Source organism: Thalassophryne amazonica, chromosome 4 (assembly GCF_902500255.1).
Source record: "Thalassophryne amazonica chromosome 4, fThaAma1.1, whole genome shotgun sequence".
Lineage (NCBI taxonomy): Eukaryota > Metazoa > Chordata > Actinopteri > Batrachoidiformes > Batrachoididae > Thalassophryne > Thalassophryne amazonica.
Window position 1 is genome coordinate 58241250 of NC_047106.1, and position 22056 is coordinate 58263305.

The 22056-nt window shown below is 44.5% G+C and overlaps 1 protein-coding gene across 2 annotated transcripts in view; it reads right to left on the reverse strand.

Moving 5' to 3' along the window:
* rap1gap2a (RAP1 GTPase activating protein 2a) overlaps positions 1-22056 on the reverse strand; it is a 291908-nt gene that overhangs the window by 24489 nt on the left and 245363 nt on the right. For both annotated transcript variants that reach the window (XM_034167942.1, XM_034167943.1), the window contains exons 11-15: positions 21218-21301; positions 21006-21106; positions 7203-7332; positions 5573-5728; positions 2103-2174 (exon numbers count right to left, since the gene is read on the reverse strand). In XM_034167942.1, coding sequence (XP_034023833.1) covers positions 2103-2174; positions 5573-5728; positions 7203-7332; positions 21006-21106; positions 21218-21301 — 543 coding nt within the window. The remainder of the gene's footprint in view (positions 1-2102; positions 2175-5572; positions 5729-7202; positions 7333-21005; positions 21107-21217; positions 21302-22056) is intronic.

Consider the following 22056-nt stretch of genomic DNA (forward strand, 5'->3'; position numbering starts at 1 on the left):
GATTTGAGGGAGCATGCAGTTGGCATGCTGACAGCAGGAATGTCAACCAGAGCTGTTGCTCGTGTACTGAATGTTCATTTCTCTACCATAAGCCGTCTCCAAAGGCGTTTCAGAGAATTTGGCAGTACATCCAACCAGCCTCACAACCGCAGACCACGTGTAACCACACCAGCCCAGGACCTCCACATCCAGCATGTTCACCTCCAAGATCATCTGAGACCAGCCACTTGGACAGCTGCTGAAACAATCGGTTTGCATAACCAAAGAATTTTTGCACAAACTGTCAGAAACCGTCTCAGGGAAGCTCATCTGCATGCTCGTCGTCCTCATCGGGGTCTCAACCTGACTCCAGTTCGTCGTCGTAACCGACTTGAGTGGGCAAATGCTCACATTCGCTGGCGTTTGGCACGTTGGAGAGGTGTTCTCTTCACGGATGAATCCCGGTTCACACTGTCCAGGGCAGATGGCAGACAGCGTGTGTGGCATTGTGTGGGTGAGCGGTTTTCTGATGTCAATGTTGTGGATCGAGTGGCCCATGGTGGCGGTGGGGTTATGGTATGGGCAGGCGTCTGTTATGGACGAAGAACACAGGTGCATTTTATTGATGGCATTTTGAATACACAGATACCGTGACGAGATCCTGAGGCCCATTGTTGTGTCATACATCCAAGAACATCACCTCATGTTGCAGCAGGATAATGCACGGCCCCATGTTGCAAGGATCTGTACACAATTCTTGGAAGCTGAAAATGTCCCATTTCTTGCATGGCCGGCATACTCACCGGACATGTCACCCATTGAGCATGTTTGGGATGCTCTGGACCGGCGTATACGACAGAGTGTACCAGTTCCTGCCAATATCCAGCAACTTCACACAGCCATTGAAGAGGAGTGGACCAACATTCCACAGGCCACAATTGACAACCTGATCAACTCGATGCAAAGGAGGAGGCAAATGGTGGTCACACCAGATACTGACTGGTATCCCCCCCCAATAAAACAAAACTGCACCTTTCAGAGTGGCCTTTTATTGTGGGCAGTCTAAGGCACACCTGTGCACTAATCATGGTGTCTAATCAGCATCTTGATATGGCACACCTGTGAGGTGGGATGGATTATCTCAGCAAAGGAGAAGTGCTCACTATCACAGATTTAGACTGGTTTGTGAACAATATTTGAGGGAAATGGTGATATTGTGTATGTGGAAAAAGTTTTAGATCTTTGAGTTCATCTCATACAAAATGGGAGCAAAACCAAAAGTGTTGCGTTTATATTTTTGTTGAGTGTATATATACATACATACATACATATATATATAGACACACACGCAAATTTGTCTGACTTGAGTGAATAATCTGTAAGTAAAAATGTGACGTTACTGCAGCACTGAACACTGAAATTTTATCGGCTAAGGTTAGCTTAGCTTTTAACTGCAGAATCAATCACTCAATGGAGCTGAGTGAATGTTTAATATTTGTAAATTGTTTGATGCATTTTTATTTTTCCCAAATAAATCTACACAATAGTTTTTTTTTTTTAATTGTTGCTACTCTGACTACAAGTGCCGATCTGCTCTGTGAGTTTGATGTCAAGCGTTGATGCACGCTCCTGGCGGAGCATCTCGCAAGCCTGGTTTTTGTGCATCGCATTGCGATGCGGCGTTTGTACAATACTTCTCATTGAAAATAGTGCGTTTTAGAGCGATGCGTGCTGTCTTTGCGCACTGGCTGTGAAAAGCCCTTACCTGATGTCAAGATGTGTGCTGTGGTTTCCAGTGAAGTTGGTGTAAGTGCACAGCATCACCAGAGCTTATGCACTAGTAGAATGTGCATCTTGTTTCTAGTCTTAGTTCATCTTGAACAAGGGACCCAAATGTATGGCTCCACTGGTCGGTCATTTGTATGTTATCTGCATTTGTTGTCTTATTTTGAAAGTATTAAGGCCTCTCTCAGCCACCGTACCTACTACACAGTGTGCACTTAAAATAATGTCATTTGTCTTACCTAAATGCTCACTTCAATAAAAGTATATTTTACTGCTACAGAATAAGATGCAAACCTGCAGTCTTTCCTAAGTTTTGTTTTTCAGGTGTTACGTCTCACCTTTTTGAAGACAGCAGGGTTCGGCAGAGGGGGTCCAAAAGGAGGCACGTCCTCCCTCGCTGTCACTGACACCTATTGACACAAAACAAAGCATGCTCACATATTGTTAGAGTTTATATGAAGACAAATGACTCTTCAAACCAAGAGGAAGATGAGAGTTAGATGGAACTCAGTAATGCACGGTTGAATTTCTTTAAAAACCATGCCTGAGCTTTAAAGCGACAGTGTGTAGGATTTAGTGTCTGAGTGTGAGATTGCAGACTGCATTTCACCATCACTGGTCACAATTTTGTTTCTCTTCACGTTTTTGCTATTTTGGCGACTGGGTTTCATGTTCCCTTGTGCTCTCTTGTGATAATTAATCTGTATGATCCTCCATTTAAAAAAATAAAACCTTCTCAAATTTGTTAGCCTGCACTAAATCAAATCAATTCAATTTTATTTATATAGCACCAAATCACAACAAACAGTCGCCCAACTGTTAACCAGTGTTGACACAGTTACTTTGAAAAAGTAATCCAATTACTGATTACTGATTACTCCTTGAAAAAGTAACTTAGTTACTTTACTGATTACTCAGTTGTAAAAGTAACTAAGTTAGATTAGTAGTTACTTTTTTAGTTACTCTTCCCAGCTGCCGACAACAACCCTCTGCCACCTCAACATGACAATGATACCTGTTTTGCCAAAACTTACTTTATAGTCACCCTTTCTTGACTTCAATGAAAATAAATACTTGTTTCATAAAAAGTAAAATAAAGACGTCTTTCTTGACCTCATATTTAACTGTTGACAGCACTGTAACAGTAAAACTTGCAATTTCGAACCTACATTGTTTATAAATGTAACTATTAAATTCATTCTAGCATTTTTCTAACATTTAAATTCTCTCTAAATATTTTACTTGTCGAAATTAATATTATTTTAAGTAGTATTAGTAGTTAGTATTAGTAGTAAAAAAGGCTTCAAAACTGAACCTTTAATCTAGGGGTGTTGTGAGGGGGGCACATCCTTGCCCCACGCCCCCATTCCATCTGGATTCGCCCCTACTTTTGCGTTTGAGCACAAAGAATGGATAACATTTATTTATGCAGAAAACGTGACCAGATTTACAGGTAAGAAAGTTTTATTGTGTTTTCACATCATGTGGTCCTCAGAAAGAGAGTTTAGGTGCATTTGAGTGGAAAATAGTGTTAGTTGTTGACACGTCGCGGAGGATCAGCTGTTTTTAACGAGACGATACAGAGCAGCTCAGCTCAGCTCTAAATAAAGGAGGAAAAAAGTATAAAAATGTCTTTGTAAAGTTCAGTGCAGGTGTGCTGATCACCGTGCCTTAAGAGGAGACGACGAGTCGAGCAGCTGTAAAAAAACGCGGATGAAAAGCTCACAGCTCACTTAAAGTGGGCAGTTCAGTCGAACCCCGACCTCCTGCCCACGGACCAAGTTTAATGCTGCTGTCGACCCACAATGAAAAATAATAGTAATGCACAGTGACATGGAAAAGTAACTTTAATCTGATTACTGATTTGGAAAGATTAACGCGTTAGATTACTCGTTACTAAAAAAAGTGGTCAGATTAGAGTAACGCGTTACTAAGTAACGCGTTACCGGCATCACTGCTGTTAACTAGCACCAATCGACAGCTGGGAGAGCAACTACTGAGTCATCTTTTTTTTCTTCAGTCTTCTAGCTCGGGTTCTCAATCCAGTCCTCAAGGACCCCCGAACCTGCACATTTTCCATTTCTTCCTGCTCTGTCACAAGCTGATTTGCTTTTCAGGTGCTGCAAAATGTAAAAGGCGCCATGTGTACACACACAGATGTGTGTACACATGGCGCCTCACAGAGCGACTGAATGATCTGTTATAACACCGCACAGAGCCGCTAACCAATTGGATGTTATGACGCCTCACGGAGCAAATGATTGATGCGTTATGACACCGCACTGAACATGTTTTCACTATTATTTGATTCCTTTGTGTGACTGACATCGTTATTCAAGCATTCAAACAGCAATTCCTATCGCCACACAACTCCAGCAACCACACACGAGAAAGTTTTTTGACAGTTCTTGTTATTGAAAGAAACCTTGTCTCCCTAAACAGAGTTGTGATGTCATCACATGTGCACTTAGGCGCTGTCTAGCGGGATCTTGAAAATTTCTTTCTTTTTTATACAAATGAGAAAAATGACATTTTACAAAAGCACATTTATTTGTAAACACCAACACATGTTACATTGATTCACTGTGTTGGTTTTTACATAGATGAATCAACCAATCAGTATGAGCGGAGGCTTAGTTTACCCATAATCTGTCTGGTGTGTTAATGTTCAAATCTTCAGAATTAGTGCATTATTTTAAAATTAACAGATGTGTTATATGTCACTTTGTACGTTTTAAGAGTTTACATTAATGTAGTTATTCTATCTGGAATAATTTTATTTAGAAAGCAAAACCATAATTCAAATCTGCTTTCCGTTTCAAGACCTCTGCCTCATCGCTTGACCCCTGTATCTTGTCAGGGAAAATTATGTTTTTCTACAGCAGGGGGCAGAGCACACAAAGACAGAAGTGCAGGCTCATTGGCTGTTTAGGTTTGTGATCACTGTTGGTTCTATTAGAAGCTTTGGCAGTGTTTAAACTCAAAATCAGCTTCTTTGTAGCTGAGAGCATATTTGAGGCAAAATTGAAAGTTATTGGTTATCTGTAGCTTCCGATAAGTTTTTAGACAGTTTATCGGTTTAGTGTTAAAAATGATATCGAAGTTATCGAAGCTAACTTTTTCGTTAGCTGTGCCCACCACTGTTAGACAGTGACCCAGTGAGTGCGTGTGTGACTGTTGTGGATTTATATTAACATTTATCATCACAAACTTTAAATGAAAGTTGAGGACACAATGGAAAATTCCACCACCATCGGCTATGAGAGCGGTGTTGTGGTCTCATCAGCCCCGTCCCTCCTGTGTGCACTGTGCACATGTGCACAAACATGGCAATGCACTGAGTTTACGGTGCAGAGGGGTATTCAGACTGCAATAGTTACTGCTTTTCTACTTACTGCAGTTTTGTTCAGAAGTCAATCCTTTTTCAACCGACATTACAGAAACAGATCTTGGGAGAGCCTCATTCAGTACTGAGAACTGCTTGGAAGTTTGGAAGTTAACACACGTGTGACATCTTATGTTTCGGATTTGATCATGTGATCACAACATATGTGTACTTGGTCATTTTTGACTTAAAAAATGATTTTGGGGGGGTGTAATTTAACAGAGTTGAGCCAAAATGTTGACACATTTCTTGGACATTTTCAAAGATTCCCTGTTTTTTTTTAAAGGTAGTGGTGGTAGTGGGGTGTCATATGTAAACTATACCTTTTAGTTATCCTCAAGAGTTAAACTGAATATTTATTTATTCAGAATTTTAACACCCCGGTGTATTGGTGTGATTTCAGCCCACCAGTGTTGTTTGTACCTTGTAAGTAGTGTGCTCTGTACACGGGTTCTCAGCCTGTACCAGCACATAGGCATGCAGGAAATTAGAGGCGATCATGTCTGGAACAAATGGCGTGGGTTCTTCCTGGAAGACTGCTGCCACGATATCATTTCCTATGTGCCTCTTTCTTTGGAGCTGATGTATTAGACAAGAAAAGAATCATTAGCTTGTGTTTTGTGGCATTGCAGTTCATTGGACACTTTTAAAGAAGGAGATCCTTTTGAGTTTTCTTCAAAATTCAATAAGTGCAGGAATTGATTTAAGATAATATTCAACAAGGAGCACAAAAAACACAAACATCTGATCAGGGTCTATTTCCCAAAAGCATTTTAACAATAAGAAACCCAAAGGTTTTATAATGTGATTAAAATGTAGATGAGAGCAGGAATTAGTTCATCCCAGCCAGCTTCTGTAGACAATAACTTAAAGTCCATGAATGACATCAACTTCAACTCACCAAAATAAAAAGAATGCACAACTAGAATGAAATTATTACTTTATGGTGAACCTTTCTGTACCAGATTCATCCCAAAATCAACTTTGCTTTGCCAATATACTGCAGTAAAGTCTCACTATCATATCTGTTCCACCATTAACAGCTGCAGAGTTATTCTAGTAGCCACAGGAAGAAACATGGTCTATTACATGTGCAAATTCAAGATATAAGAATTCAACAAAACAGAAAAGGAAACCAAACTTTAAGAATAGATAAAATGTGGGGCAGGGGATGTTGACAAAACCTCTTCATTACCATAAATTACTGTTACATTACGACACTGCTTCAGAACTGTATGCAACCTTTGAAAAGCTAATTTCAAATGCTGCCCTGGAATCCTCATCAAAAAGAGCACAATACAATAGAAGCTGAAATACACAACAGAGTAAAAAACAAGCATAAAACTGTAATTAAAGCGTCGGCTGGAGATTTGACTAGAGATAGGGCCACAAAGTTGTCACAACTCCAAATGCTAATTAGAAACACTGCTTTCAAAACATTTTGAATCCTTCTTGCAATTAATTGGCAGATTGCAACTGACATGAAATTTATATCACCACCTATTGTACAATAGTGTGCAGAGAGGACAGAGTATAATCCTTATCTAAAAAGAGATCAAATAAAATGTATCAATTTCTTCCCATTAACTCAGACTTTAAGATAAACAATTCTTTAATATTTTTCATTTCCATTCAGTTCAAAAATAGTATCCCTTTTGTTTCTCCCATAACATCTTCCTTGCTAAGTCCATTGTTTCCTGCCATATCACAGTTCATCTTGAATCCATTGTAGCATTCAAGTTCTGAACACTGGCCAGAAGTAACACATCATATGCTGTGCTGCCACCTACTGGATGGTTCAGGAATATGCATCCATACCCAAGTATGAATTTGAAATTTAAAGGCTACAGTCAGCACAGGTCTGTGCACTGGCATGCACACACTGCTTGTTTTGAACTGGCAAACTGTTTTGAACTTGGATCCAAATCAAGATTAAAATTTAATGCATTAATTCTCAATAGTCCTTTCATTAGTCTGGAGTCATCCTGCTCAAATCCACCCAGACAGACAAATGAAGACAAAGGTCTAGATGTCTGGAATTGAGGCCATGTACCTGCTGGACATCACCCTCTGTGAAGGGAAGCTTGGTTGACACATGGAACATAATCTCTCTCTGTCTGAAGACAGTATAGACCGACTCAGATCCTGTCTGTCCATGAGATACATCCAGTCCACCACGGAACCTGCCATGAAATTCAAAGACTTCAGCTGTGACATCAGTTTAATTCCATTTTTAAGTCAAGCTTTGACGTATCAACAGTAATTTCAGTTACAGACAAAATTACTGAGCAGTTTGCAGAACTATATCAACTGCAGGCTTCTTAGTGTAAAACATCAGTCACAAAAGCATTTCAAAAAGTTTGAAAGACAGCAAACACAACACACTTAGCAGTGATTAGGATGCAGCACTTTATTTTATGGATGTGTTTCAGTATTATTTATTGTATCTTGTTTGCAGTCATGCCAGTATAGGACAAATTGGTCCAGTGTTACATAAATTATACTACAATATACTGTTTGATGGCAGTGACATATTTTTACCTGTGGTGCTGAAGTTAGAGCAGATCTTTAGAACTACTTGACTCTGTGTGTATGGTTGATGTGTACAAGTACGCTGTATTTTCACAGACACTCTGTATCAAGGTGAAAGTTGGTTGACAAATTCACTGCAATGACTTCATACAGTTTCTTTATGTACACTATATCTTGATTATATCTTGACTGTGTAACAAAATGATACTTGTTAGACAAGGTCACCCCACTAAGTCCTTGGACAAGTCCAACATTAAGTTCATTTTGATTCTTACTGTGTCCATCAGAGGACCATGTCTCATGTATTATCATATACCTATAAATTATATGCTAATATGATTGGATAAAACACTAAAGAATAAATAGCAATACACCCTTTTCGCGGACGGGTAATATTTTGCATACCACCCGAGTAATCAGCCAATCTGGACAGCGGAGCGGTGCCACGACGAAGAGGCATGGTCAGAGGAACTGTGAAATAATGATGAGTCACTATTAATAATTTCTTACATGTCCAACCTCGTAGGTTGATCGTTAAAATTAAAATCGTTAGTTCTAAAAGCCATCATAATTATTTATAGGAAAACGTTCTATTTTTTTCTACTAAGGTTTGAACTTTGAGTGTTTACACAGGAGAGAAAAGTGAGAAAATGTTAATGCCTGTTTGAGAAAAGTGTATAAAGTGTGTAGTGAGGGGTTTTACAGCCTTAAAACTGTTGTGTGGGCCGCTGAAGAGGAGGTACTGCTGGCCCACCACCACCAGATGGCGCCCTGCTTCGAGTGCGGTCTTCAAGCACGAGAGGGAGCCGGAGCCACTGGGAGTGATAGCTGTCACTCTTCATCAGCACCAGCTGTCACTCAGTCAACTCATCACCATCTCCATAAAGGCCGGACTGCGACTCCACCTCCTCGCCGAGAAATCAGCTACCATTCAGGTAATTTTCTCTGCTGACTTAAAACATTGAGTAATAATCTGAACTTCTTTGCAGCCGTTTTCCTGTGGTTTCCTTATCTGTGGGATTGGCGTTTGGTGTGATCAGCGACAGCTTCGCTTCACACTCCAACCAGATAAGTAGTTAGACAGGAGCTGCACAAGTGTGTGATTGGAGGTGGAGGTTCTCCTTCCTTATTGTGTACAGACTGTGGGATTACTGAGTGTACGACCTCACACTCATCAGGACTGTCTCTGTTCTCTGCCAGCAGTACCGGGTCTGACTGCTGAAGACAGCGGCCACCTGGGGCGCAGGGCTTGGCGGCTCCAGTGTTCTTCAGCTCCGTTGGCGGTGGAAGCTGTGTGGGATCTGGCTCTTCTCTCGCCAGGCGTCTATCGTCGAGCCTGCCCACACGTCACCTGGTGTATGATTGACAGTCACCATATTGTTATTGTCTGTACGTCGTCGTGCAATTCACAACATTAAATTGTTACTTTTGGCTTATCCATTGTCCGTTCATTAACGCCCCCTGTTGTGGGTCCGTGTCACGACACTTTTACAACAGGATTTCTCGGACCGCGTCATGGATCCCGAGGGGCGTCAACCATCGCTTGAACAGCCAATGGAAGAGCGAGGTGCACAGACGCCAGCAGGAGGCGTGTTGGGTGAGCTGCAGTGCATCTTAACCGCCTTTACCGCTCAGTTGGACTTAGTTACCGAGCAGAGCGGTGTTCTCAATCGTAGGATGGAGGCTCTCACCGCGCAGGTGGAAGCGCATGCTCAGGGCGCTGCTGCAGCACCTCCTCCTGATGACCGTGTGCCAGAATCTGACATTCCACTGGTCGTTCAACGAACCCCCCCACCTTCCCCTGAAGCATACATAAGCCCTCCGGAGCCGTACGGAGGCTGTGTGGAGACGTGTGCGGACTTCTTGATGCAGTGCTCGCTCGTCTTTTCACAGCGTCCCGTCATGTACGCATCAGACGCTAGCCAGGTGGCTTATGTGATCAATTTGCTTGGAGGAGAGGCACGCGCCTGGGCTACGGCGCTTTGGGAGCAGAATTCACGGCTTCTAACGGTTTACACTGAGTTTGTGAGGGAGTTCCGACAGGTGTTCGACCACCCTCATAGAGGCGAGACCACTTCAAGTGTGCTGCTATCGATACGGCAGGGGCGTCGGAGCGCAGCGAAGTATGCAGTCGACTTCCGCATTGCGGCAGCGCGAGCCAGCTGGAATGCTGTTGCGCTCCACGCCGCCTTTGTAAACGGACTGTCTCTGGTCCTTAAGGAGCACTTGGTGGCGAAGGACGAGCCGCGGGATTTAGATGGGCTTATCGACCTGGTTATACGGTTAGACAACCGATTAACAGAACACCGACGGGAGCGAGACAAAGGGCGTGGTCAGGCACAAGCCGTCCCTCTTCCTCCCGGGTCCGAAAGGGAGCCGACTTCCCCACGCTCCACTGCCAGGGCTCTCCACATGACGACAGCTCCCCCTGCTGACGCTGCTATGGAAACGAGCAGGGCCAAAAAGCGATCAGATCAGAGACAAAGGAGGATGATCCGTGGAGAGTGTTTTCTCTGCAGCTCTACCGAGCACACACAGAGAGAATGCCCCAAACGGTCAAAACAGCAGCACTCGTCCTTAGAGACTGGGCTAAGGGTGGGTCACAACACCCACGTGGGGATACCCCGACGATCTGCACGAATCCCAGTCACGATCCTGAGTGGGGATCTAACCCTTCATGCCCCAGCACTGGTGGACACGGGGTTGGAGGGGAATCTGCTGGATAGCAGATGGGCAAAGGAGGTTGGGCTCCCTCTAGTGGCCTTACCGTCACCATTGTCGGTGCGGGCGCTAGATGGCACCCTTCTTCCACTAATCGCACACCAGACACAGCCAGTGACATTGGTGGTGTCTGGGAATCACAGGGAGGAGATTGTGTTTTATGTAACACCTTCTACCTCCCGAGTGATTTTAGGTTTTCCATGGGTGTTAAAACACAATCCCCGGATTGATTGGCCGTCTGGGGCTGTGGTTCAGTGGAGCGAAACCTGCCAACGGGAGTGTTTAGGATCCTCGGTTCCACCCGGTGTGACAGCTAAGGAGGAGGTTTTAGTCCCCCCCAATCTGGCGGTGGTGCCAGCCGAGTACCATGACCTTGCTGATGTCTTCAGCAAGGATCTGGCACTCACGCTGCCCCCGCACCGTCCGTACGATTGTGCCATTGATTTGATACTGGGGGCTGAGTACCCGTCCAGCAGGCTGTACAACCTCTCACGTCCGGAACGCGAATCAATGGAGACCTACATCCGGGACTCGTTAGCTGCCGGGTTGATCCGGAACTCCACCTCCCCGATGGGTGCTAGTTTCTTTTTTGTGGGCAAGAAGGATGGCGGACTCCGTCCATGCATTGATTACAGAGGGCTGAACGAGATCACGGTTCGCAACCGATACCCGTTACCTCTGTTGGATTCAGTGTTCACGCCCCTGCATGGAGCCCAAATTTTCACGAAATTGGATCTTAGGAATGCTTATCACCTGGTTCGGATCCGGGAGGGAGACGAGTGGAAGACGGCATTTAACACCCCGTTAGGTCACTTTGAGTACCTGGTCATGCCGTTCGGCCTCACCGATGCGCCCGCGACATTCCAAGCATTGGTTAATGACGTCTTGCGGGACTTCCTGCATCGGTTTGTCTTCGTATATCTAGACGATATACTCATCTTTTCTCCGGATCCTGAGACCCATGTCAAGCATGTACGTCAGGTCCTACAGCGGTTGTTGGAGAACCGGCTGTTTGTGAAGGGCGAGAAGTGTGAGTTCCACCGCACTTCTTTGTCTTTCCTGGGGTTCATAATCTCCTCCAACTCCGTCGCCCCTGATCCGGCCAAGGTTGCGGCGGTGAGAGATTGGCCCCAACCAACGAACCGTAGGAAACTACAACAGTTCCTCGGTTTTGCAAATTTCTACCGGAGGTTCATCAAGGGCTACAGTCAGGTAGTTAGCCCCCTGACAGCCCTGACCTCCACAAAAGTCCCCTTCACCTGGTCGGATCGGTGCGAAGCCGCGTTTAGGGAGTTGAAACGCCAGTTCTCGACTGCACCGGTTCTGGTGCAGCCCGATCCCAAGCGCCAGTTCGTAGTTGAAGTGGACGCCTCTGACTCAGGGATAGGAGCCGTGCTATCCCAGAGCGGGGAGTCCGACAAGGTTCTCCATCCATGTGCCTACTTTTCCCGCAGGTTGACCCCAGCTGAACGGAACTATGACGTCGGCAATCGGGAACTTCTTGCGGTGAAGGAGGCTCTTGAGGAGTGGAGACACCTGTTGGAGGGAGCATCGGTACCATTTACGGTTTTCACGGACCATTGGAACCTGGAGTACATCCGGACCGCGAAGCGTCTGAACCCCAGGCAAGCCCGCTGGTCGCTGTTCTTCGGGCGTTTTGACTTCCGGATCACCTACCGCCCCGGGACAAAGAACCAACGGTCTGACGCCCTGTCCCGGGTGCATGAAGAGGAGGTCAAGATCGAGCCGTCAGACCCCCCTGACACCATCATCCCCGAGTCCACTGTCGTGGCCACCCTTACCTGGGAAGTGGAGAAGACCGTCCGGGAGGCCCTGACACGGAGCCCGGACCCGGGGACAGGTCCGAAGGACAAGTTATACGTTCCACCAGAGGCCAGGGCTGTGGTCCTTGACGTCTGTCACGGTTCCAAGCTCTCCTGTCATCCAGGGGTGCGAAGGACCGTGGCAGTGGTCCGGCAGCGCTTCTGGTGGGCGTCTATGGAAGCCGACGTCCGGGAGTATGTCCAGGCCTGCACCACCTGTGCCAGGGGCAAAGCCCACCACCACAAGGCCCAAGGCCTCCTCCAGCCTCTGCCCGTGCCTCGTTGCCCCTGGTCTCATATTGGCCTGGACTTTGTCAAGGGCCTCCCGCCGTCCCAGGGCATGACTTCCATCCTCACGATAGTGGACCGGTTCTCCAAGGCGGCCCACTTCGTGGCCCTCCCGAAACTCCCGACGGCCCAGGAGACTGCAGAGCTCCTGGTCCACCACGTCGTGCGTCTGCATGGGATTCCATCAGACGTTGTCTCGGATCGTGGTCCTCAGTTCTCCTCCCAGGTCTGGAGGAGTTTCTGCAGGGAACTGGGGGCCACCGTGAGTCTCTCGTCTGGGTACCACCCCCAGACGAACGGGCAGGCAGAGCGGACGAACCAGGAACTGGAGCAAGCCCTCCACTGCGTGACCTCCGCGCACCCGACAGCCTGGAGTGACCATCTGTCCTGGATCGAGTACGCTCATAATAGCCAAGTTTCATCTGCCACCGGCCTCTCCCCATTTGAGGTGTGTTTGGGGTACCAGCCCCCATTGTTTCCGCTAGTGGAGGGAGAGGTCGGGGTGCCCTCGGTCCAGGCCCATCTGAGGAAGTGCCGTCGGGTGTGGCGTACCGCCCGCTCTGCCCTGCTCAGAGCCCGGACGAGGGCTAAGGCCCATGCAGACCGCCGGCGTTCCCTGGCCCCTGCATACCAGCCCGGGCAGGAGGTTTGGCTATCCACAAAGGACATCCCCCTGCAGGTGGAATCCCAGAAGCTCAAGGACAGGTACATAGGACGTTTTGCCATAAGCAAAGTCCTCAGTCCGGCCGCAGTGAAGCTGAAGCTACCAGCTTCACTGCGGATTCATCCAGTGTTCCATATCTCAAGGATCAAACCCTACCACACGTCGACTCTCTGCACCCCCGGACTGGCGCCGCCTCCTGCCCGGATCATAGATGGAGAGCCTGCCTGGACTGTGCGCAGGCTCCTGGATGTCCGTCGAAAGGGCCGGGGGTTCCAGTATTTGGTGGACTGGGAGGGGTATGGACCCGAAGAACGCTCCTGGGTGAAGAGGAGCTTCATCCTGGACCCGGCCCTCCTGGCCGACTTCTACCGGCGGCACCCGGACAAGCCTGGTCGGGCGCCAGGAGGCGCCCGTTGAGGGGGGGGTCCTGTTGTGTGGGCCGCTGAAGAGGAGGTACTGCTGGCCCACCACCACCAGATGGCGCCCTGCTTGGCGCCGGAGCCACTGGGAGTGACAGCTGTCACTCTTCATCAGCACCAGCTGTCACTCAGTCAACTCATCACCATCTCCATAAAGGCCGGACTGCGACTCCACCTCCTCGACGAGAAATCAGCTACCATTCAGGTAATTTTCTCTGCTGACTTAAAACATTGAGTAATAATCTGAACTTCTTTGCAGCCGTTTTCCTGTGGTTTCCTTATCTGTGGGATTGGCGTTTGGTGTGATCAGCGACAGCTTCGCTTCACACTCCAACCAGATAAGTAGTTAGACAGGAGCTGCACGAGTGTATGATTGGAGGTGGAGGTTCTCCCTCCTCATTGTGTACAGACTGTGGGATTACTGAGTGTGCGACCTCACACTCATCAGGACTGTCTCTGTTCTCTGCCAGCAGTACCGGGTCTGACTGCTGAAGACAGCGGCCACCTGGGGCGCAGGGCTTGGCGGCTCCGGTGTTCTTCAGCTCCGTTGGTGGTGGAAGCTGTGTGGGATCCGGCTCTTCTCTCGCCAGGCGTCTTCTATCGTCGAGCCTGCCCACACGTCACCTGGTGTATGATTGACAGTCACCATATTGTTATTGTCTGTACGTCGTCGTGCGATTCACAACATTAAATTGTTACTTTTGGCTTATCCATTGTCCGTTCATTAACGCCCCTGTTGTGGGTACGTGTCACGACACTTTCACAACAAAAACATCTATAATAATTTTAAAAAATTAACGCTGACTATTTCGCGGATTTCGCCTAACGCGGGTTATTTTTAGAACGTAACTCCCGCAATAAACGAGGGACCACTGTATATGATAAAATCGTTATCAAGTTGTTCACCAATGAATATGGCTTTTTACACCCTTCAATCAATCAATCAATTTTTTTATATAGCGCCAAATCACAACAAACAGTTGCCCCAAGGTGCTTTATATTGTAAGGCAAGGCCATACAATAATTATGTAAAACCCCAACGGTCAAAACGACCCCCTGTGAGCAAGCACTTGGCTACAGTGGGAAGGAAAAACTCCCTTTTAACAGGAAGAAACCTCCAGCAGAACCAGGCTCAGGGAGGGGCAGTCTTCTGCTGGGACTGGTTGGGGCTGAGGGAGAGAACCAGGAAAAAGACATGCTGTGGAGGGGAGCAGAGATCGATCACTAATGATTAAATGCAGAGTGGTGCATACAGAGCAAAAAGAGAAAGAAACAGTGCATCATGGGAACCCCCCAGCAGTCTACGTCTATAGCAGCATAACTAAGGGACGGTTCAGGGTCACCTGATCCAGCCCTAACTATAAGCTTTAGCAAAAAGGAAAGTTTTAAGCCTAATCTTAAAAGTAGAGAGGGTGTCTGTCTCCCTGATCTGAATTGGGAGCTGGTTCCACAGGAGAGGAGCCTGAAAGCTGAAGGCTCTGCCTCCCATTCTACTCTTACAAACCCTAGGAACTACAAGTAAGCCTGCAGTCTGAGAGCGAAGCGCTCTATTGGGGTGATATGGTACTACGAGGTCCCTAAGATAAGATGGGACCTGATTATTCAAAACCTTATAAGTAAGAAGAAGAATTTTAAATTCTATTCTAGAATTAACAGGAAGCCAATGAAGAGAGGCCAATATGGGTGAGATATGCTCTCTCCTTCTAGTCCCCGTCAGTACTCTAGCTGCAGCATTTTGAATTAACTGAAGGCTTTTTAGGGAACTTTTAGGACAACCTGATAATAATGAATTACAATAGTCCAGCCTAGAGGAAATAAATGCATGAATTAGTTTTTCAGCATCACTCTGAGACAAGACCTTTCTGATTTTAGAGATATTGCGTAAATGCAAAAAAGCAGTCCTACATATTTGTTTAATATGCGCTTTGAATGACATATCCTGATCAAAAATGACTCCAAGATTTCTCACAGTATTACTAGAGGACAGGGTAATGCCATCCAGAGTAAGGATCTGGTTAGACACCATGTTTCTAAGATTTGTGGGGCCAAGTACAATAACTTCAGTTTTATCTGAGTTTAAAAGCAGGAAATTAGAGGTCATCCATGTCTTTATGTCTGTAAGACAATCCTGCAGTTTAGCTAATTGGTGTGTGTCCTCTGGCTTCATGGATAGATAAAGCTGGGTATCATCTGCGTAACAATGAAAATTTAAGCAATACTGTCTAATAATACTGCCTAAGGGAAGCATGTATAAAGTGAATAAAATTGGTCCTAGCACAGAACCTTGTGGAACTCCATAATTAACTTTAGTCTGTGAAGAAGATTCCCCATTTACATGAACAAATTGTAATCTATTAGACAAATATGATTCAAACCACCGCAGCGCAGTGCCTTTAATACCTATGGCATGCTCTAATCTCTGTAATAAAATTTTATGGTCAACAGTATCAAAAGCAGCACTGAGGTCTAACAGAACAAGCACAGAGATGAGTCCACTGTCCGAGGCCATAAGAAGATCATTTGTAACCTTCACTAATGCTGTTTCTGTACTATGATGAATTCTAAAACCTGACTGAAACTCTTCAAATAGACCATTCCTCTGCAGATGATCAGTTAGCTGTTTTTTGGCCTATAATTAGCTAAGATAGCTGGGTCAAGTGATGGCTTTTTAAGTAATGGCTTAATTACTGCCACCTTAAAAGCCTGTGGTACATAGCCAACTAACAAAGATAGATTGATCATATTTAAGATCGAAGCATTAAATAATGGTAGGGCTTCCTTGAGCAGCCTGGTAGGAATGGGGTCTAATAAACATGTTGATGGTTTGGATGAAGTAACTAATGAAAATAACTCAGACAGAACAATCGGAGAGAAAGAGTCTAACCAAATACCGGCATCACTGAAAGCAGCCAAAGATAACGATACGTCTTTGGGATGGTTATGAGTAATTTTTTCTCTAATAGTTAAAATTTTGTTAGCAAAGAAAGTCATGAAGTCATTACTAGTTAAAGTTAATGGAATACTCAGCTCAATAGAGCTCTGACTCTTTGTCAGCCTGGCTACAGTGCTGAAAAGAAACCTGGGGTTGTTCTTATTTTCTTCAATTAGTGATGAGTAGAAAGATGTCCTAGCTTTACGGAGGGCTTTTTTATAGAGCAACAGACTCTTTTTCCAGGCTAAGTGAAGATCTTCTAAATTAGTGAGACGCCATTTCCTCTCCAACTTACGGGTTATCTGCTTTAAGCTACGAGTTTGTGAGTTATACCACGGAGTCAGACACTTCTGATTTAAAGCTCTCTTTTTCAGAGGAGCTACAGCATCCAAAGTTGTCTTCAATGAGGATGTAAAACTATTGACGAGATACTCTATCTCCCTTACAGAGTTTAGGTAGCTACTCTGCACTGTGTTGGTATATGGCATTAGAGAACATAAAGAAGGTCATATCCTTAAACCTAGTTACAGCGCTTTCTGAAAGACTTCTAGTGTAATGAAACTTATTCCCCACTGCTGGGTAGTCCATCAGAGTAAATGTAAATGTTATTAAGAAATGATCAGACAGAAGGGAATTTTCAGGGAATACTGTTAAGTCTTCTATTTCCATACCATAAGTCAGAACAAGATCTAAGATATGATTAAAGTGGTGGGTGGACTCATTTACTTTTTGAGCAAAGCCAATAGAGTCTAATAGATTAAATGCAGTGTTGAGGCTGTCATTCTCAGCATCTGTGTGGATGTTAAAATCGCCCACTATAATTATCTTATCTGAGCTAAGCACTAAGTCAGACAAAAGGTCTGAAAATTCACAGAGAAACTCACAGTAACGACCAGGTAGACGATAGATAATAATTAAAACTGGTTTTTGGGACTTCCAATTTGGATGGACAAGACTAAGAGACAAGCTTTCAAATGAATTAAAGCTCTGTCTGGGTTTTTGATTAATTAATAAGCTGGAATGGAAGATTGCTGCTAATCCTGCGCCTCGGCCCGTGCTACGAGCATTCTGACAGTTAGTGTGACTCGGGGGTGTTGACTCATTTAAACTAACATATTCATCCTGCTGTAACCAGGTTTCTGTAAGGCAGAATAAATCAATATGTTGATCAATTATTATATCATTTACCAACAGGGACTTAGAAGAGAGAGACCTAATGTTTAATAGACCACATTTAACTGTTTTAGTCTGTGGTGCAGTTGAAGGTGCTATATTATTTTTTCTTTTTGAATTTTTATGCTTAAATAGATTTTTGCTGGTTATTGGTGGTCTGGGAGCAGGCACCGTCTCTACGGGGATGGGGTAATGAGGGGATGGCAGGGGGAGAGAAGCTGCAGAGAGGTGTGTAAGACTACAACTCTGCTTCCTGGTCCCAACCCTGGATAGTCACGGTTTGGAGGATTTAAGAAAATTGGCCAGATTTCTAGAAATGAGAGCTGCTCCATCCAAAGTGGGATGGATGCCGTCTCTCCTAACAAGACCAGGTTTTCCCCAGAAGCTTTGCCAATTATCTATGAAGCCCACCTCATTTTTTGGACACCACTCAGACAGCCAGCAATTCAAGGAGAACATGCGGCTAAACATGTTACTCCCGGTCTGATTGGGGAGGGGCCCAGAGAAAACTACAGAGTCCGACATTGTTTTTGCAAAGTTACACACCGATTTAATGAATTACAATCTTACCAAATTTACGCTTAGCCTTAGCCAGCAGTTTCAAATTTCCTTCAATGTCGCCTGCTCTGGCCCCCGGAAGACAATTGACTATGGTTGCTGGTGTCGCTAACTTCACATTTCTCAAAACAGAGTCGCCAATAACCAGAGTTTGATCCTCGGCGGGTGTGTCGTCGAGTGGGGAAAAACGGTTAGAGATGTGAACGGGTTGGCGGTGTACACGGGGCTTCTGTTTAGGGCTACGCTTCCTCCTCACAGTCACCCAGTCGGCCTGCTTTCCCGGCTGATCGGGATCTGCCAGGGGGAAACTAACGGCGGCTAAGCTACCTTGGTCCGCACTGACTACAGGGGCCTGGCTAGCTGTAGAATTTTCCACGGTGCGGAGCCGAGTCTCCAATTCGCCCAGCCTGGCCTCCAAAGCTACGAATAAGCTACACTTATTACAAGTACCGTTACTGCTAAAGGAGGCCGAGGAATAACTAAACATTTCACACCCAGAGCAGAAAAGTGCGGGAGAGACAGGAGAAGCCGCCATGCTAAATCGGCTAAGAGCTAGTAGCTACGCTAACCTAGCGGATTCCTAAAAACACGCAAAGTGAATAATGTGTAAATAATTTAGAGGTGATTCAGCAGAAGGAGTGCTTTAGTTAAGGCACGTAAAGATTACACTGGGGAAACAAATCGTAATCTAGATAACTAGATCAATCTAACTGCGCAGATTAAACAGCTAACAGATACAGAAAAACACCGCTGTGCTCCGGAACAGGAAGTGATACAATACCGCAGTGAGAGCCAACCACCAGTAGAGGCAAGCAAGAGGATCAATGAAAACCATACAACATTTATCATTTATAGGTATTTGATAAAATTGTTATCAAGTTGTTTTACCAATGAATATGGCTTTTTACACCCTGAAGAAAACCATGGTTTTCTTCAGGGTGTAAAAAGCCATATTCATTGGTGAACAGCTTGATAACTGATATCTTGACTACTCAATATATCAAGGTGAAACGTGAAACTATGAAGGTGCACAAGGTCAGCTCAGTAAGACTTTGGACAAGTTCACTCTTGAGCACTTTTCCCCTTTAATTGTGACCACCAGGGGCTGTGTTTCCAAAATCTTGTATGTGTGATATCTTGACAAAGACTTTTTATAGCAAGGTGAAAATTGCTGCATGATTTCACATCGCTAAAAGCTTGGATATTTCAGTTCTAATTATGAGCCCCTGAAACCTAGTGTACATATGAGAGCTCCACAAGAGGCAGGCCAGTACATCAGGTCAGTCAGCTGTTAATTAGTTGAACACACCTGACTGAGCTGATCTGCTCTGATTAGTTCAGGAACAAAAGGAAAATGTTCAGTAGCTTGGTAAACACTGGGTTAAGCATTGCCCTTGTTATTCTTCCTGTTGCGTCCAATGCACCAACATCTGTCTTCATAGAACAACCCACATACCAATCTGATGAACAATAAAATAATAAAAATTTACACTGCACTGCTGCTGCTGATGCATGTGTGCTTTTGTGGATGTTATGCCAAATGTCACTCAGGACAAAAGTTTTAACAATCAGGATTTTGATGTCAAATCACTTCGAATATGTAACGTTCTATATGCTGTAATGTACAACTGTTTCACAAACTGACACATTACTATCACAATTGACAAAATTGATAACTAGAGTGCCAAGGGCCCTGTGGATTACCAGCTCAATTAAAGCCCAAGTCAAAAAGGCCATTTTCAGCATAAAAATGGCCGCCAGTTCCAAATGAATGAATCTACTCAAATAATTTTGGGGTGGGAACAATATCAATGACCAGCATTGTGCCCTTGTTGAATTAAAAGAAAAGTTATTGGACAGTTTTTGAGAAAATTGGGTCCAAATACCCAAATTAGCTGTTTTTGGCATAAAAACGGCTGCAATTTCCCAAAAAATATATGACTACAATTTTTTGATGTGAAATATCAAAAAATGTGAAAAAAGTTATCAGATAGTTTTTGAAAAAAAAAAAAGCTGTTTCACAAAATTCCACATTACTATCACAATTGACAAAATTAGTAACAATAGTGCCAAGGGCCCTGTGGCTTACCAGCACAATTAAAGCTCAAGCCAAAATGGCTGTTTTCAGCATAAAATAGTCTCCATTTCCAAATGAACGAATCTATGAATATGATTTTTTTTTTTTTTTAGACTGGAACAATGTCAATGACCCACATTCCGCTGTTGCCAAATTAGAAAAAAGTCAGACAGCTGAGATATCGCAATAAATGGACGACGGCGACACTGATATGACGGACGCTATGATGGACGCTGCGCCATGACAGGGATAGCGGCCTACTGGCAGGTAACCCAACAAAAAAATAATTCACCCATCTTAGAGCTTATTAACCACTTCGGCTAGAAAGATTTTAGGTTAAACTACTTTCAAGACTCCATGTCGATCCAACTGGACATTTTTACTGAAAATTACTATAAATATCTCTTGACTTTTGAACACAAAGAAATCACTGCACACTACACTATGTCACAGTATCTCAATCACTGAGGACATAGAAAAGATTTTCAACACACATCACTCAGAGACCTCAAGTTTGAATTTGTACGTTAGACTAATTTCACGCCAAAATCAAGGTGATACAAGCAGTCCAACAGCATGCACTGGTCACAATACAAATCTTTCTTGGTCTTCACTAATTTTGCTTGTACTTTTTCTTCTAGTGTACTGAATTCTACAGCAGCGTCTCACCCGTTAAAGTCCTGAAGGTCAATGTTGTCTCCAAGGACACTAAGAAATTCCTTGAAAGCTGGAGTCTCCTCATTGTTGCCAAACAGTTCTTCCTCTGACGTCTGAGAGTGAGAAGAACAAAAATGTTAAAGAAGGCAAAAAAAACAAACAAACAAAAAACAACAACAACAAAAAAAACATTGATGCACCCGTGAGGATCTATGAGCACTCGCCTGTTTAAATTTCTGGTAGATGACTCCAAACTTGAATGTGTTGTTCACCTCGTGTTCGTCATACGCCACTATCAATTGTGATCCCTGCACACAAATGTAAACAGCACTCAGTTGTACTTACTGTGTACATCTTACTCCATTCATTAAAATAGTTGCAGTGGTATGTAGAAAAACATGTTTTCTTCATCTCCAAAGTGTCTCCAGGGCTGGTGTATTGGGTCCCAGTTATGCAAGGCTGACAAACTGTCATGGCCCCCAGCAAGGGCAGGGATTTGTTTGTAGCCTCTCATACACTGAGAGGCAGATGGCTGTTTGCTTCCCTGAGGCTTAGGCTGAAAGCGTACACCATCACAGGCTCCAATCAAGAGCGAAGGATTCATTCTGACACTAATGTATGGTTTTGGAAAGACGTACTTACTGCTTGAGAAGCAGGGTGTCTTATTTGCGGTAGAAAGTGCTTTTGATTCTTCTTGGCTAAGACTCGAAGGGGGCTGAGGACTTAATGAAAGCTTTAGAATAGGAACAGGTGGACAATGCTGGCAAACTAATTAAGAGTAACAATGGGAAAACGGTGACAGTTTATAGTGTAGAAATGTATTTCCTGAAAAGTCCAGGGAGTGTAACTGACTGCACTTATTAGCATGAGTCATTTCAGCTCCACAGCACCCCTATGACTCTTAAAAGGATAAAATTGTCCATTTTTCATTTTATCTGCCCTTTACAGTAAACTATTGTGAAACTTATACAGTTCTAAGGCTGTACAGGAGAAATTCTCCTGTTATTAGCAAAATACAGGACTGAAAAAAGGCTGCTTTCGATTTCTAAACAACAAAAGTGAA